The sequence below is a fragment of the Panthera tigris genome, chromosome A2 (genome assembly GCF_018350195.1).
Source record: "Panthera tigris isolate Pti1 chromosome A2, P.tigris_Pti1_mat1.1, whole genome shotgun sequence".
NCBI classification, from domain to species: domain Eukaryota; kingdom Metazoa; phylum Chordata; class Mammalia; order Carnivora; family Felidae; genus Panthera; species Panthera tigris.
In genome coordinates, this window is record NC_056661.1 from 100,220,011 (window position 1) to 100,238,767 (window position 18,757).

The 18,757-nt window shown below is 38.0% G+C and overlaps 1 protein-coding gene across 1 annotated transcript in view; it reads right to left on the minus strand.

Annotated features, from left to right (window-relative positions):
- Window positions 1-18,757, minus strand: part of COL28A1 (collagen type XXVIII alpha 1 chain) — a 174,730-nt gene that overhangs the window by 137,503 nt on the left and 18,470 nt on the right. Inside the window, exons 7-11 of the mRNA XM_007076679.2 lie at window positions 15,657-15,698; window positions 11,325-11,351; window positions 4,493-4,537; window positions 1,890-1,934; window positions 743-796 (exon numbers count right to left, since the gene is read on the minus strand). Of these exons, the coding sequence (XP_007076741.2) occupies window positions 743-796; window positions 1,890-1,934; window positions 4,493-4,537; window positions 11,325-11,351; window positions 15,657-15,698 (213 nt within the window). The remainder of the gene's footprint in view (window positions 1-742; window positions 797-1,889; window positions 1,935-4,492; window positions 4,538-11,324; window positions 11,352-15,656; window positions 15,699-18,757) is intronic.

Sequence of the window (18,757 nt, forward strand, 5' to 3'; positions counted from 1 at the left end):
TCTGCTGTTATTACTGCCACGAATTCCACAGATCTCTAGTCACTGACACTATTTATTGGATATTTACTATATCCATGAAATTTACTAAGCATTGAGAAGTTTAAAAGGTACTAAAAAGCTTGTATTCAGCAAATTAATGGCCACTTTCATTGCAAAACAGAGCCTTGTATCAAGGTCTTTTAAAGATCCCAGCCGTAGCATCTTTTGGTTCTATTTGGCTCTTATTCGATCCCTCCCCATCTGTCTTGCTGATCCGTGGAATGCCATTACAAGCATGGTACGGACGGTTGAGATTACACCCCTGTAATAATTTTTAAAAGCTCAATCTTTGTTGGCATGACAGTCACAAATTTCCTACTCTTATAAACTATATATTGAGTTGACATCATGTATGGGGAAATAGAATGATTTGAATTGGTTATTTGTTACTACTTCTCAGTTTCTAGTGAACCATAAAATGACTATAGGGCAGGAGAAAGATGGAAATACTGCAAAGATTTTGAATAATGGCTTGTATTTAATAATGCCCCTCTGAATAACATAATAATAAATGATAAAGTCATGCCACTGACTTCCTGCATGTACTTGAACATGATTCTGTGTATATACCTGCAGGTTATTATGTATTGCCAAAGATACATCCTCAAGGAGTCCATTGACTTCTGCTTAATAAAAACATAAATTACTATAGCTCACCGGGGGAAAGGCACTCTGCCTGTCTTTACTCAAAGGGTATGATTACCTTATTGCCTTGAAATCCCTTCGGGCCTGGATCCCCTGGAGGTCCACTAATGCCCTGCTCCGAGGTGAAAACCAACAATTAGTTCTATATATAAAAGGCCAACCAAGAAGGAATTATTCATTAAGGTCCCTAGAGATCCTGAATTTAGAAGTCAGACTAAATATCTCAGAGTTAAGTTAGGGTTAAATGTGACTGAGAAATGGAATGAGATAAAATTCCTCCTGTCAAATAGGCATCTTCTAAAATAGTATACTTAAGCTGAGAACAAACATTTATTAATGAGGTGTTTGCTTTCTAAGCCTGTTTCCAACCTTATCCCTGTGCTGAACACCCTTCTTAAAGAATTTTGAATGAGCAACTTTTTTAAATAGCTAAGGCATTTATAACTGGAAGTTGGAGCTTCCAATGACCCTGTGATAACCAGAGTTACTGCCCTGTGCTGACACAATTCCAGGCCAGAGCAAAGGAGTTGATGGTTAATTAGATGCTGTCTGGGAAATCTTGGGCCAAGTTACAATTTTCAGTAGACTTTTTGAAATACATAAATGAACTCTTCATATACATACATCCTCCCCCCCAGCAAAAACTTTAGACTGGGCAAGTCCCCAGACTGGGAAAAAACTGATCTAAATTATTTTCTGAAATCCATGGAATATGTCTAACTTAAATAAATGCCTTCAGAATCTTTTCCATGCTATTGAACATTAAGTACTTATAATGAGCATTCCATGTTTTTGAATATTAAGTACTGTATCTAAATTACACATAGTGTAATTAGATAAAATGCATAGTTCTTCCAACTATATTATACTAGCAAAGCAAAAATAGTTACATCCTTCTTTTAACTGCTTTGACTTCACTCATCTTCCTAGACTCGAATTTTTAAACTTCTATCCCTCTACTAAGTAAACTCACCTGCTGGTACCTATCTTTGGGGAGCCTGAATTAGTCATTCAAAACATTAGGGCAGTGATTTCCAAACTTTGTTGCACATTGAAATCACCTGGGGATCTTTAAAACTACTGATGCCTGGCTCCAATCCCTAGACATTCTAATTGAATTGGCAGAGGGAGCAAATGGGCAAACAGATTTTTAAAGCTTCCTAGGTGATTCTAATTCAGATGTAGATTTGGTTTAGCCTCCTTACCTGAAGTCCTCTGGGTCCCTTTGGTCCATACGGCCCTAAGGATCCCTGTGGAATAAAATTAATGGTAAGTTGCTCTAAGTATCCATCTTCAAAATGCAATGTTTTTATTTTAGGTAGAGGAGAAAAGAATGTGTTCTCAGTGATGGCCAATCTTCCCACTTTATCCAAACAGCAAAGCAAACTGATACATTGTCAACAAAATGATCCAAAATAATAAGCCAATTTGAGGTCAGATTTTCCTTCAGTAAACTCCACGAAAACAGTTTTAGATGTAAGTCCTTCACCTGTATATTGAAATTTTGGTCAGAGCAAACAATTTATTCCTTACAATTCCTTAGAAAAAGTACAGTTGGTGGGTGGAATATTGTTTCTTTCCAACAAGGCAAAATCAGTTAAATTAACAATTTGGTGAGTTTCCACAATGTCTAGATCACTCTTTTGCCCATCTTCAAGACATGCAACTTGACAAAACACTGTTTATACTCAATACTCTCTAATAGAAGATATTTCAATATGTTCCATAACTAGGAAACCCTTTGAAATTTATTTTTATGAGAATATAGTATAGTCTAGTCTCTCTTTTCTCAGATTTTCATTTTTCTGCTTAGCAAAATATAACCTGTTCATAATAGACACACCTTGGCAATTAAAGGAAAAAAGTAAAGAAACAGAAAAAAATCACACAGAAGTAACTGCTATTAACATTTTAGGCATATAGAATATTTTTCTTCAAATAATTGATTCAAGTGTGTATACAATCTTGTGTCCTACTTATTTGGTCTTCCATTGTATCAAAAATATTTTTCCATGTAATTAAAAACTCTTAGTAAATGGAAAAATATTCAAGAATATGTATCTATTATAATTTACTTATTTCCCTAGTTTTGGCATTTAAATTGTTTCTGATGATTATTATTTTAAATAATATTATAATGAATATCTTTGTTTATAAGTCATGTCCAACTTCTGAAAGATTCCTGAAGGTAATGTCCTGGAAGAGGATGACAGACACAGAGATGATGAACACATTCAAGGCTCTCTCGCTCTCTTTTGTGTCTCACACCAATACATGGGAAGAAAAAGCAAAGCTTCCCTCCATAGTTTGCTCAGATTTCCATTCTTACTACCTGAGTAGAGAAAGTGCATCTCCACCTTAACAGACACCCCCATCAATGCTGAGTATTGTATATTATCCCAGTGTTTGCTAATTTGATAGGTGAAATAATATTTTAATGTGTTAATTTCACTTCTCTGATCGCTGATGTATTGGGTTTTTTTCACTTATTACCCATTTATAGTTCCTCTCTCGTGTCTCTTCATGTTCTTTATAGTCTGACTTAAGAACTTATATGAACTCTTCATGTCAAGGACGCTGTATTTCATTGACTCTAGACATGCATTTTTTTTTCAGATCTTTACATCTCTAATATCAAGATACGTCTTATAATCAATTGCATCTTCTGGTTGTAATTGGCAGCACTTTTTCTTTCTTTTTGGCACAGAATAGGGCATTTCACAACCCCTGGCATCTTAGTCAATGAAGAATGATGATTAGCTCTTTATCAACCGTTCTCATTTCAAACAGTTTTCAACAGTTGCTGTTTAACTTTCATTTTTGTTCTTCTCTGTCCCCTTCTGTATTTTCAAGTCTGTGTCCACCTCCCATTTTCAATTACCCTCCAGGCAGAATCCATTCATTACTACAGTTTTCATTTTGCCCAGAGATAATTATCAAGCCTACATTTTTTTTCAGATCCACCTGGCCTTTAACTCTACAGTACTTTAAAAGCTTTCACAAAAGTCTCAAGCTATTTAAAGTGCTTAGTTACATAGGCCAGTGTCATCATCTTATTCTCTGCTTTTCACCTTCTGCCTCATTTTTTCTCCTTGACTCTCTCCCATAATTAAAATACAGATATTGAATGAGTTGAGTATCTTGGTAGCATGCTGTTAATAGTTCTTCACTATAATGAAAACTATTTTTACTCTGTACATTTTTGGATGCTTTGTCATTAAGTTTCAAATGTACTGTCTGTATATTTCTGACCCATTTAATATTGTCTCCATTTTAAATACTTTATTTATATTTATTTTTTAACGAAAGGTTAATACCCACCCAATTGCCTGTGGCGTACTGCAGTTTCAAAATTTCAATCCCCTATCTATGCCTAGTTCTCCCACATTATTTATAACTATTTCATTAACTTATTCCATAGAGTTCTTCACTCTATTTTGGAAAGTGCTTGTTGTCAGTGTTTATATCTGGAAAACAATTCCAGATGCAAAGACCCAACTGGAGCTTGAACTGACTTTACTGGTTAAATTATCCTTTTTTGCCATAAAATTCCATAGGCCTAGCCTCAAAGGTTAGGGAGCCACAAAGCACCGTCTTAAAGATCCATATGAAAGGTATGTGGAGGCTCCATTAAGTAAAGTTAGGTATAGTTTGTTTTCTGCTTCATGTTTTACAGACGTGAAAATTGAGCCAGTAACTTTCCAACTCCAGGAGTGAGAGCAAGGTAATGCATCCCAGGAATTTCCTCTTAGGGAAACTCAGCCCAAAGGGATCCTAGCTGTTAGCATTTTAAAAACATGTTCCTTACTTTGTCACCTTTTATTCCTGGTTTTCCACATTCTCCATTTTCACCCTAAAAAATAAAGAAATGAAACAAATAAGAAGACCTTTGCAGTCGTTTGGGGTTAGGATGTTTTAAAAAGTTTTCTTATGACATAAGCACTCTGATGGGTTTTACACAATTTTATCCTCAATCCTGTGGGTTATTTGGGCATTACACTCTGAAAAATTTTATCCATGAGTCATCTTCCACTTGACAGAATCAAATCAGTGATACCACCTAGTAAGGTTTGACATTTTTGAAAGGGAGATGACATTTAAAGGAAAGAAACTAAGGTTTACCGAGTATCCACCATATGCTCTTTGTGATTTAAGTGAATCCACATTACAGCTCAATGAGATCAGTTTTACAGTTGTATTTTATAGATGAGAAAACTTAAGTTCACCCAGATAACTTTCCTCAAATAAGCAGCTCTGATTCAGAGTCCCTATTTTTGCCACACTATACTCCACCCTGAGTACCAGCTTTGATCAATTAGTAGTGTTTGCCCAGAGAACTGTGAGAGAAAGGTCCTGAGACCACATCATGGCTTGGTGGGGAAAGGAGCCAGGAAGAATTAGCAAGGTCTGCTGGGGACGGGCATGGTGGCAAGAATGCCATATATTTCCAACACACTCTACTGCCCTGCCTTTCCTGGCATATTAATGAAAAAAGAACTAACATTTAAATTGTGCTTTACAGTTTATGATTAATTTTATTTAGCAGACATTATCTCAGGTAAGCTGACATTAACTGTCTGACACAGATATTATTAGCCCAATTTTACAGACTGAGAATTTTTGATTCAGAAGGTTAAGTACCTTGCTCATGTAGAATGAGAATTGGGACCTCTGAATACTAATCCATTGTATCAGACTTCTAAGACTTTGCATAATTAGAACTAAAATGTATCAAAGGCAATTAGAAAAACAGCTAAAGTTAAAATTTTCAAGTGCTTTCATGCTTTTATCTGAGCCTCAAAGCAATTGATTTAAAATTTTTTTTTATATGAGCCTCAGCAATCAGACAACACAAAGAAATAAAAGGCACCCACATCGGCAAGGAGGAAGTCAAACTTACACTCTTTGCAGACAACATGATACTCTGTGTGGAAAATCTAAAAGACTCCACCAAAAAACTGTGAGAACTGATCCGTGAATTCAGCAAAGTTGCAGGATATTAAATCAATGTATAGAAATCAGTTGCATTTCTATACACCAATAATGAAGCAGCAGAAAGAGAAATCAAGGAATCGGTCCCATGTACAATTGCACCAAAACCCATAAAATACTTAGGAATAAACCTAACCAAAGAGGTGAAAAATCTACACACTGAACATTATAAAACACATTAAAAAGATTGCAGAAGACACAAAAAATGGAAAAGCATTCCATGCCCATGGATTGGAAGAACAAATATTGTTAAAATGTCAATGCTACCCAAAGCAATCTACATATGCAATGCAATCCCTCTCAAAATAACACCAGGATTCTTCACAGAGCTAGAATAAATAATCCTAAAATTTGTATGGAACCAGAAAAGACCCAAAAAGCCAAAGCAATGCTGAAAAAGAAAACTGGGGCACCTGGGTGGCTTAGTCAGTTAAATGTCTGACTTAGGCTCAGGTCATGACCTCACTGTTTGTGAGTTTGAGCCCTATGTCAGGCTCTGTGCTGATAGGTTGAAGCCTGGAGCCTGGAGCCTGATTCAGATTCTGTCTCTCTCTCTCTCTCTCTCTCTCTCTCTCTCTCTCTCTCTGCTCCTCCCCACCCTCTCTTTCAAAAATAAATAAACCTTAAAAATAAATTAGAAAAAGAAAACCAAAGGTGGAGGCATCACAGTTCCAGACTTCATGCTGTATTACAAAGTTGTAATCATCAAGACAGTATGTTACGGCACTAAAACAGACACTCAGATCAGTGGAACAGAATAAAGAACCCAGAAATGGACCTACAAATGTATGGCCAACTAATCTTTGACAAAGCAGGAAAGAATATCCAATGGAAAAAAAGACAGTTTCTTCAGCAAATGGTGTTGGAAAAACTGGACAATGACATGCAGAAGAATGAACCTGGACCACTTTCTTACACCATACACAAAAATACACTCAAAATGGATGAAAGACCTAAATGTAAGACAGAAAGCCATTAAAATCCTACAGGAGAAAACAAGCAAAAACTTCTTTGACCTTGGCCGCAGCAACTTCTTACTTGACATGTCTTCAGAGGCAAGGGAAATAAGAGAAAAATGAACTATTGGGACCTCATCAAGATAAAAAAAATCTTCTGCATAGCAAAGGAAACAGTCAGTAAAACTAAAAGGCAACAGATGGAATGGGAGAAGATATTTGCAAACGACATATCAGATACAGGGTTAGTATCCAAAATCTATAAAGAACTTATCAAACGCAACATCCAAAAAAAACAACACCCAAAAAATGAGCAAAAAACATGAATAGACACTTTTCCAAAGAAGACATCCATATGGCTAAAAGACACATGAAAAAAATGCTCAACATCACTCAGCATCAGGGCTGATGTGGCAAATCAAAACCACAATGAGATTCCACCTCTGACACCTGTCAGAATGGCTAACATTAACAACTCAGGCAACAACAGATATTGGTGAGGTTACGGAGAAAGAGGAACGCTTTTGCACTGGAGGTAGGAATGGAAACTGGTGCAGCCACTCTGGAAAACAGTATGGAGTTTCCTCAAAAAATTAAAAATAGAACTACCCTATGACCCAGCAATTGCACTACTAGCTATTTATCCAAAGGATACACGAGTGCTGATTCGAAGGGGCACATGAACCCCAACGTTTATAGTAGCACTATTGACAATAGCCAAAGTAAGGAAAGAGCCCAAATGCCCACCAACTGATGAATGGATAAAGAAGATGTGTTATATATACAATGGAATATTACTCGGCAATCAAAAAGAATGAAAACTTGCCATTTGTAACAATGTGGATGGAACAAGAGTGTATTATACTAAGTGAAATAAGTTAGAGAAAGATAAATACCATATGATTTCACTCCTATGTGGAATTTAAGATACAAAACAGATGAACATAAGGGAAGGGAAGCAAAAATAATATAAAAACAGAGAGGGAAACAAATCATAAGAGACTCTTAAATACAGAGTACAAACTGAAGGTTGCTGGAGAGGAGGTGGGTAGGGGGATGGGTAAATGGGCAAGGGGCACTGAGGAGGACACTTGTTGGGATGAGCACTGAGTGTTACATGTAAGTGATGAATCACTAAATTCTATTCCTGAAATTATTATTACACCATATGTTAACTAACTTGGATTTAAATTAAAAATAGAATAAAGTCAAATAAAAATGTTTTATTTGAGCATAATTGACACACCGTGTTACATTAATTTCAGGTGTACAACATAGTGATTCAACTTGTCTATACACTAGGCAATGTTCACCGCAAGTGAAGCTACCATCTGTCACCATACGATGCTGTTACAATATCACTGACTCTATTCCTTAAAAGCCATTCATATTTTTAAGATATGGCAACTCAGCTGGAGAAGTTAAATGAATTACTTAAATGCACATGCTAGCCAGTGGCTCCTAGTCCAGTGCCCTCACCACTGCTTTATCATCCATGTGCTGTAAGCATGCTTCTCAAAATGCCACCTCACAGTGACATAAGAAACTTGCACTACAATGATCAGTGCCCTGCTTCCTTCATTAAAGAAGTCATGCTGTGAAAAAGGAATGTCAACTGAACTAAACAGTGTGTTTAGTGATATAGTGGGTTTATATTCTGGTGCAATCTTTATGTCATGACAAAATACCATCAAGCATTTCACAGGTTGACAGCCAGCATACAGACCACACTTTGAATAGCTCCACTCTAAGAAGGGAAATAACCATTGTAACCACCAATTATGGATCCAAAGTCCAAACCTTTACATTACTGCTAATCCCCACAGCAGATTAGATTAGAGAGAGAGAGAGAGATCTCCATTCATAGATGAGGAAAAGGAGACTCCGAAGGATTAAATAGTTTGCCCGTGACCACAAGCTCGAGTCTGTTAGATTCCCAAGTCCATGGTCATCAGCCACTCAAAACTGAACAAGGCATACCACCATGGTCTGCAAGATACTTTCCACTAGCCTAGAGTACTACATGGGGTGTCGCTGGCAAGAAAGAGGGAGGTACAATTCCTAGATCCAGCTATGCCTCTGTTCAAAAACAATCTGTTCTCTCTCCACATCGTATTGTGAGTCAGACTGACCCAGGAAAAACTGAGCTTTCACTTAGAACAAGTTGAACATTTATTTCTGAATGCAAATGGAAACTCACTCTTGAAGAGTCAATTAGAAAGCAATTAATTTAATAATGTTGGATGGGAATAAAATGAGTCAACACCAAAATATAAAACAGAAAAGTACCATAAATACACTCAAAATTCTTTTGGCCAGAATTCACATTCCATTTGTCCAGACAGATTTGTTAGCTATAGGTCCTGAGGAACAGCATTTGTTTTGGGGGCAGACTTCCATCAATGAAAATATTGTACTCCTGTTATTCGCCTTTGTAAAGGCGTTTTCTTTTTTGGTGGGCTCAGTAATCCCTGTGGAATGGCCACAATTACAATTTCACAGAGCAAGTGCTTCAGAAAGCTATGAACAGATTAGCTCTGTTCCCAGCCTCTGATTTCTGATGCTGCTGTTCCTGGTGAAATTCTGGTTTGAATGTCAATGGTTCAGGGTCACTCTACCCTGACAACTTATATTTTCCAAATGAGAGCTCCACCAGTGATTCTATAATTTCCCAGAAGGTTAAAATGAGTCTTTTCATATATATAAATATATAAACACACACATATATACTATATTTGTAGTATACTATATGCTATATAATATATATATAGTATATATACATAGCACTATATGTACTATATAGTGTGTGTTTATGCACGCGCGCGCGTGTGTGTGTGTGTGTGTGTGTGTGTATGTATATATATTTAGTGTTGATGAGTAGCTCATATTATAAATCAAGATGGGGGACCTGTATAATTTTCTTCAACTATACATAGGACAATTTTACAATCATGAAATTTTCTTAAATTTCCTATTTATCATTTGTTCCCTGCCTCTTCATAATAGCACCTTGCATTTTATCGACCAGCAAACAGCTTATAAGACATTGTCACATCCATTATTCCATTTGCTTCTCCAACCACCCTGTAAATTAGGAGGCCTATATTAATCCAGCTCTATATGGATGAAGAAACAAACACTTAACATTTCTAGTGACTGGGGACAGATTTATTCGCCTGTATAGAGACTCACCTCTAATATTTGCAGGGCCCAGGGCAACACTGCAAGCAGAGGCCTACGTACCATGTATCTAAACAGCTGAAAGTTATAAATAAGCTAATAACCAACCTAGTAATGTTCTAGCTTCCTTTTTTGACAAGTATCAATAGGAATAAAAATGAAAGAACTGTGGTATTCCTTAGAGGTCCAAGTGCTAGTACAACCCCATGCCCACAGCCTACAGACCAGCTCCTACTTGGCCTCTCCCCACCTCTGGTTCCTCCCAGGAGAGGAGGAACAAATGCACAAGAAGGTGCCCCAGGCAATGCAATACAGTGAACCTCCCACCAGGGCCCCTTCCAGCCCCAAAACCAACTTGCATTTTGTTTCCCCTCAGGCCTGGGGAAAAGATGGACAAAGGAAAGATGTTTGTATCTGCCTTCAAAGTAGGCTCAGGCCATTTTGCAGGGACTTCTGGGGTCTTGGTTACCTAAAGTGTGGTCCAGGTTTAAGGGGGCATAAGCCTCATGCCCTGTAGCTTCCTGGATCCTTCGGGGGTCAGATGGCCTTTCGAGACCCAGAGAAAGACCTCTTGCCCTAGGTCTGAGGGCTGTAGACAGGATGAATGAGGACACGCTCTATTTTCAGATAGAACATCTGGTGATAGAACTGTGACATTAATCTATGAATGAGCGCTTGGGGCGCTTGGGTGGCTCAGTTGGTTAAGCATCCGACCTGGGCTCAGGTCATGATCTGAGTCACAGTTCCTGAGTTCCAGCCCTGCACCCGGCTCTGTGCTGACAGTTCAGAGGCTGGAACCTGCTTCAGATTCTGTGTCTTCCTCACTTTCTGCCCCTCCCCTGCTTGTGCGCGCTCTCTCTCTCTCTCTCTCTCAAAAATAAATAAATAAATATTTTTTAAAAATCTATGAATGAACCATGAACAACTGTCAACATGGTTCTTGAGCCCCCATCCACTTTGCTAACTTTCTAATTTGTAAAGAATCATAAAATAGTCTACCAGCCCATAACTTCTGTTGGTTTGTCAAATTTATTCCCCTTGCAAGCTCCACCCAGATGCCTCACTGTATGAAGAGGTTCCTTATTGCCTAACCAGAATAAATCCTCTTGCTTCTACAAGAGCATTTGATGTCTAGGTTTTGGTGTCTAGCTTTCATAGGAAGTTAAGCACCAAGGTAGCAACCTAACTGAAATATTGCCGCATCCATTTTTATTTGGAACTTTTAGTCTGTGCTACATGGCTGGTAAATAGGGGTCCTCATGTTTGCAGAGCTGAGAGAGGCTGGATCCTAATCTCAGGAATCTTAGGATGCCTTTCACCCCTTCCAACACATCTCCGTACCTGAAGTTTATTATTATTTTATGTTTACAGACTTAAGAGTATACTTGGGAATTAGGGAACCTAGACTTAGGAAAATAAAGGAAAACAACTTTTATTAAGCATGTAAATACAGTTATGCTTCTGTTTTTCTCTCTGAAATCCTGGCCTATCTATTCATTGTTACCAACTTACCTTTTCACCTTTGTACCCAGGGATTCCCTAGTTACAAAAGAAAAAAAGAAAGAAAGAGTAAAACATATTAGAAGACATAGTTGGAGGAAGTATTTGATGTTTTTCATTTACAAAGTATAAAAAAACACATCTGTACAGTCAAGGAAAATAAGACCACACACAGAAATGTAAGCTATTTTACTTCTCTGGGGAGAAGAAAAGAACCCATTTTCCCCTTTATTACATTCTATTTTCAGTTCCACATATTTTTTTCGAACCCAATTTCTTACCATTTGGCCCAAAGCTGAAGGAGAAACTATACACTGAAACTTATAAAAGGGACGACCTACAATGCTCCATTCAAAATTGTTATATTGACTTTTAAACTATGAACTATCATAGCTGAGAATGTTTCACAGAGACTGTTAGAGAAATTGGCTTTGAAAATGAGCTGAGATAATGGCCTTTACAATGTATGTAAATATTTATATCCATTACGGTCCTTCTTTCAAATTCGGTCTCGAATATGGAACATCAATGAAATGCATGGTTCCTTTATCAACCCTAATGAGACGGTGGCCTTTAAGGCACTATATTTTATCTCATGCTAACTATGGGGCCAACTCCTCTTCTGTGTCACTCCTGGGAATCCTGCACAACCTCCTCCATTGTGTCCCTGCCTGTGAGCCCTCGAAGTAATATGATTCTGAATATTAAGTGAACTAGGAAATTAACAACTTTAAGCAAGAGCAAGACTTTTCCATATAGGACTTTATGTCTTTTTCATACAACAATAGCTTTTAAGTATGAAAATAAAATTATAAGTTATATTTTAAATGAGCCGGAGAAACTGATGGAGAAACAAGCTATTATCACAGTTACATGTGTCAGATGACAAACTATTGTTTTGTATGACTTTTTTTAACAAAAGGCAAAAAAAAGGAAAACTTCGGGAAGGAAATAACACTTCTCTCCAAATGAGTGGTCACTGGGAAATTGAAACTAAAAATAGAACTACAGTCAAAAGTATTGTTATGCTGCATTTTAGTTCTTCTTAGATATGTTTATTAGCATAAAGGGTTTAGGTTTTAGTATTGTGCTTAAAATTAAAGGCCACATTATAGAGAGTTAAATTGGGGTACTTTATTAAAACAATTCATGTTTGCAGCAGAAACCTTACTTTTTTATATTATACTCTTTTTTTCCCCTGTTTTTCTTTCTGAACTCTCTGGTCAATTTATTGTTTGATTGCTATCAGTTTCCTTCCTTCCCTCCTGCCTTCCTGCCTTCCTTTCTTTCTTCCTTCCTTGACATCTTAATTACTAGTTTAAAAGTATTCAAATTTAAGATATCCAAAACTGCACTCATTGGTCTGCCAAATTTGTTTCCTGTTTGTATTAGTGGTGCCATTATATTTCAAATCACACAAAATCAAAAGTTTATCTTTTCTCTCTACTTGCCCCTTACATTCCTTGAATCCAACCAGTTAAAATTCTCCAACAGCTGTCACTGCATTTAGTTTTAAGTCTGTCCTTTCTACTGTCCTTCCCCCTCCCCCCAGCCAGCAGGATCCTCTGTGACCCACTCCTGCTTAGCTCCATAACCTGTCTACCACCACTCTTTGCCAAGTTTTGGCTTTATTTCCATTTCTTCAGCCTACAAGCTTGTTCCCACGCAAGAGTCTTTGTACCGACTGCTCCTTCTGCTTAGAACATCCTCATGACCTGGTTTTATTTATTTATTTTTTTAAATGTTTATTTATTCTTGAGAGAGAGACAGGGACAGAGACAGAGTATGCGTGGGGGAGGGGCAGAGGGAGAGGGAGACAGAATCCGAAGCAGGCTCCAGGCTCCAGGCTCCGAGCTGTCAGCACAGAGTCCGACGCAGGGCTCAAACACACAAACCGTGAGATCATGACCTAAGCCAAAGTTGGATGCTTAACCGACTGAGCCACCCAGGCGCCTCACGTATGACCTGGTTTTATAGGTCAAGAACACATCTCATTGATGAAATCTCATTCATTTGCTGGTCTGTTGATTGCTCACCCTGCTAGCACACTGTATGAAACTGGAACTATCAATCTTGTTCACTGTATCCCCAGCACCTAAAGAAGGGCCCAGCATATACCAAGTGCTCAATACATATTTGTTGACTATATGAGTCAGTGTCAGTCCCCACAGCCTATTCTTCTTGCCTTCTATGGTTCTCACAATGTTCTCTTCTTCTCTATTCTGTCATCACTGTGGCCCCATTCTATCCAATTGAATGTGATTTAATTCCCTAATAGCCACATTAAGAAAATGACAACAGGTGAAATTAATTTTTAATAATATATTTTACTGATCTCTCTAGGTCTGAAATACAAGGGTTTCCAACATTTGGCCAATATAAAAATTATTCATGAGATATTTTACATGTTCTTTGGCACTAAGTCAACCAAATTCATTGTGTATTTTACTCCTACAGCACACCTCAGTTCAGGCTAGCCGTGTTTCAGCTGCTCAGTAAGCACATATGGCAAGTGGCTTTCATCCTGCCTGGAGCAGCCCTAGCCAATGTCCCTGTTCTCAGACAGGCCGTAACAAAAAACCTTCTTCTAAGTACTCCTTCTTTCTGTTTATTCCCACTTCAGTTTCCCCTTGAGAGTCATGCCAGATTAATCCTCCAAGTACACAGCTCTTGGGTTGCACTCTTCATTTGAAATCTCAATCTCTCACCTAGCAGAGCCCAGATCTACAGTCGGCATGGAACATCCACTCTGCCCTTCAAGCTGTGTCTGCCAACATCCTCTTTAGGCACCTCCTCTCACCATTTTCAAACCCATAGCCTTCCCTCAGGTCGATGCTCATGGCACTCTCCATCTGGAATGCTTGTCCCTTCCACCTTTCTGTTCTATCCTTTCCAGTCACAATCCTACTCTCCAGAAGTCATTCTATAAAACCCATCCCGATAGCTTCAATCTTCTCTGAAGGTCCATAATAATTTGTGCATGCAGTTTTTATAGTATTTTGACATTCTGCTTCATGGTGTAACTATTTTTTTCAAAAATTAAAGTATAGTTGACATACAATGTTGCATTAGATTCAGATCTACAACATACTGATTCAATTTCTCTATACGTTATGCTATGCTCATCACAAAGTGTAACTACAATCTGTCACCATACAATGTTCTTACATTACTGTTGACTATATTTCTTATATGGTACCTTTCATCCCTGTGACTTATTCATTCCATAACTGGAAGCCTATACTTCCTACTCCCATTCACCCATTTTGCTGCCCCCAGACTCCCTTTTGGCAACCAATATTGTAGCTGTTTTAGATATTTTAATCTCTCCTATAACAAACTTTTCAAAAAACATGAGTGCTTTGTCTTAATTTCTTTTCACATAATAATATGCTTTACATGTAGACAACACCTAACAAATACTTCCTAAAAGAACAACACACATATCTGAATGAATTTCCATTGATTATCAAACTTTCTATTAGACTTGCTCATAAAGTTGATTAAAGACACCAAGAGACAAGTTTTTAAAACCTCTGGGCCTGTCTCCTGGGCTTTTGCCAGGGGGACAGCCAGGAAGAGAAATGTGACATGGTCTTTTTTTATTCACTGTACACCCTTCTCTGCTCTTTGCAACTTTACTACAACTCCCAGAAAAATGAAAAAGAAGAAATTTTCTGTAATTATTTCTCAGGCAATCTCTAACATCTTCTGATTTTAGAGATAATAAATCAACTAGAATGCTTTTTATTTTGTCTGCAGATCAAATTTACAAAAGCATAGTTTAGTCTATTAGTTCTGTGCTCCCAGAATTTTTAATGCATTCTTTATTGGAAAAAACCCAAACAAACAGAGGTGTCTGGGTGGCTTAGTTGGTTAAATGTCTGACTCTTCATTTTGGCTCCACTCATGATCTCATGGTTCGTGAGATTGAGCCACACGGCTAGCTCTGCACTGACAGTGTGGAACCTGCTTGGGATTCTCTCTCTCCCTCTTTCTCTTCCCTTCCCCCTCTCTCAAAAATAAATAAACATATTTAAAAAAACACAAGAAGCAAAGAAAAATATTTTCCTGAGTTGAGTCTTCCGCAAATCCCACTTAGGTATCCAAGAATGTCATGTGCTTCACCACCCTGTGTCATCATCACTCCTGTTGAGCAGAACATTTTCTCCCCATATTTCCATTTCCAAGGCCATATCTGTCTGACTGCCCATCTGTGCCATCAAAAGCACACGTATATGTAAGTCATTTTTGCACTTGTACTACAGGGGGCAAAATGATCATTTACAGAACCTTAGCATCCTAGATTACATTCTGGGGAAAGCATTCCACTTGCATACATACCCCTGGGCCTCTTTCTCCAGGCTCCCCTTTTTGAGCATCACCCTGTGGGGAAGAAAAAAAAAACTCAGTCAAAATTCCACAGCCCTACAGAGTGACTGATTGCTCAATAAAATGCTCGGAATAAAATTATTCCGAATTCCCAGATTAATAGGTTAATCCAGTGGGGAAAAATCTTTGGCCTTCACCATTGACATTTTCACCATGGAGTCTAGGGAAGAAAATAGCTGTTCAGATAGCCTTTGCCCTTTGGAGTGAAGCCAGATGCATAGGGTGCAGACTCCAGATACATTTTCATAGCTTAGGCCTAGGTTTGCTTCTCAGTTTAACAACACAGCCCTTGTTCTCAAATGCAGGATTGTACCCAATCAGAGCCAGGCACTCTGGCTTTTCTCCAAGGGGCTTTGGAATGTTTTCCAAGATGTCCTTAAGAGTAATTGCTTGATTTCGGCAAGACTTAGGAAAATATATGATGTGGCACAAAATTACAAGCCAAATAAGTGAAATGTAAACATAAATTTAAAACAGGTATTTAACAAAACAAAAAGAAGACACGATGGCATCATTTCAGACTCACATGATGAGGAGGTACAGTTGTGAGTGTTGTAAAGCTGCTCGAGGATTCTTCACATTCCCTTTCTTTTTTTTTAATTTAATTAATTTTTAAAATTTTATCCAAGTTAGTTAGCATATAGTGCTTTCAGGAGTGATTTCAGGAGTAGATTCCTTAGTGCCCCTTACCCATTTAGCCATCCACCCTCCCACACCCCCTCCAGTAACCCTCCGTTTGTTCTCCATATTTAAGAGTCTCTTACGTTTTTGTCCCACTCCCTGTTTTTATGTTATTTTTGCTTCCCTTCCCTTATCTTCATCTGTTCTGTGTCTTAAAGTCCTCATATGAGTGAAGTCATAGGATACTTGGCTTTCTCTGACTGACTAATTTCGCTTAGCATAATACCCTCTAGTTCCATCCTCATAGTTGCAAATGGCAAGATTTCATTCTTTTGATTGCCGAGTAATACCCTATTGTATATATATGCCACATCTTCTTTATCCATTCATCCATCGGTGGACATTTGGGCTCTTTCCATTCTTTGGCTATTGTTGATCGTGCTGCTATAAACATTGGGGTGCATGTGCCCCTTTGAAACAGCACACCTGTAACCCTTGGATAAATACCTAGTAGTGCAATTGCCGGGTCATAAGGTAGTTCTGTTTTTAAATTTTTGAGGAACCCCCAGACTGTTTTCCAGAGTGGATGCACCAGTTTGCGTTCCCACCAGCAGTGCAAAAGAGATCCTCTTTCTCCACATCCCCGCCAATATCTGTTGTTGCCTGAGTTGTTAATGTTAGCCATCTGACAGGTGTGAGGTGGTATCTCATGATGGTTTTGATTTGTATTTCCCTGATGATGAGTGATGCTGAGCATTTTTTCATGTGTCAGGTGGCCATCTGGATATCTTCTTGGAGAAGTGTCTATTCATGCCTTTTGCCCATTTCTTCACTGGACTATTTGTTTTTTGGTGTTGAGCTGGATAAGTTCTTTATAGATTTTGGATACTAACCCTTTATCTGATATGTCGTTTGTAAATATCTTCTCCCATTCCATTGGTTGCCTTTTAGTTTTGCTGATTGTTTCCTTTGCTGTGCAGAGGTCTTTTATTTTGATTAGGTTCCAATAGTTCATTTTTGCTTTTGCTTCCCTTGCCTCCAGAGACGTGTTGAGTAAGAAGTTGCTGCGGCCAAGGTCAGAGAGGTTTTTGCTTGCTTTCTTTTCGAGGATTTTGACGGCTTCCTGTCTTACATTTAGATCTTTCATCCATTTAGAGTTTGTTTTTGTGTATGGTGTGAGAAAGTGGTCAAGGTTCATTTTTCTACTTGTCTCTGTCCAGTTTTCCCAGCACCACTTTCTGAAGAGACTGTCTTTATTCCACTGGATATTTTTTCTTGCTTTGTCAAAGATTAGTTGGCCACATGTTTGTGGGTCCATTTCTGGGTTCACTATTCTGTTCCATTGATCTGAGTGTCTCTTTTTGTGCCAGTACAATACTGTCTTGATGATTACAGCTTTGTAATACAACTTGAAGTCCAGTATTGTGATGCCTCCTGCTTTTTTTTTTTTTTTTTCAAGAGTGCTTTGGCTATTCAGGGTCTTTTCTTGTTCCATACAAATTTTAGGATTGTTTGTTCTAGCTCAGTGAAGAATCCTGGTGTTATTTTTTAGGTATTGCATTGAATATGTGCATTGCTTTGGATAGTAGTGACATTTTAGCAATATTTGTTCTTCCTATTGAGGAGCATGGAATATTTTTACTGTGTGTGTGTGTGTGTGTGTGTGTGTGTATTCTTCAATTTCTTTCATAAGCTTTCTATAGTTGTCAGTGTGTAGATTTTTCACCTCTTTGGTTAGGTTTATTCCTAGGTATTTTATGGGTTTTGGTGCAATTATAAATGGGATCGATTCCTTGATTTCTCTTTCTGTTGCTTCATTGTTGGTGTACAGCAATGCAACCTATTTCTCAACATTGATTTTATATCCTGCAACTTTGCTGAATTCATGAATCAGTTCTAGCAGTTTTTTGGTGGAATCTTTTAGGTTTTCCATATAGCATATCATGTCATCTGTGAAGAGTGAAAGTTTGACCTCCTTCTGGCTGATTTGGATGCCTTTTATTCTCTGTGTTGTCTGATTGCAGAGGCTGATTTCCAATACTATGTTGAATAACAGTGGTGAGAGGAGACATCCCTGTCTTGTTCCTGACCTTAGGGGGAAAGCTCTCAGTTTTTTCCCATTGAGGATGATATTAACGTTGGGTCTTTCATATATGGCTTTATTATCTTGAGGTATGATCCTTCTATCCTTCCTTTCTTCAAGGTTTTTATCAAGAAAGAATGCTGTATTTTGTCAAATGCTTTTTCTGCATCTGTTGAGAGGATCGTGTGGTTCTTGTCCTTTCTTTTATTGATGTGATGAATCACATTGATTGTTTTGCAGTTATTGAACCAACCCTGCATCCCAGGTATAAATCCCACTTGGTCGTAGTGAATAATTTTTTTAATGTATTGTTGGATCCAGTTGACTAATATCTTGTTGAGGATTTCAC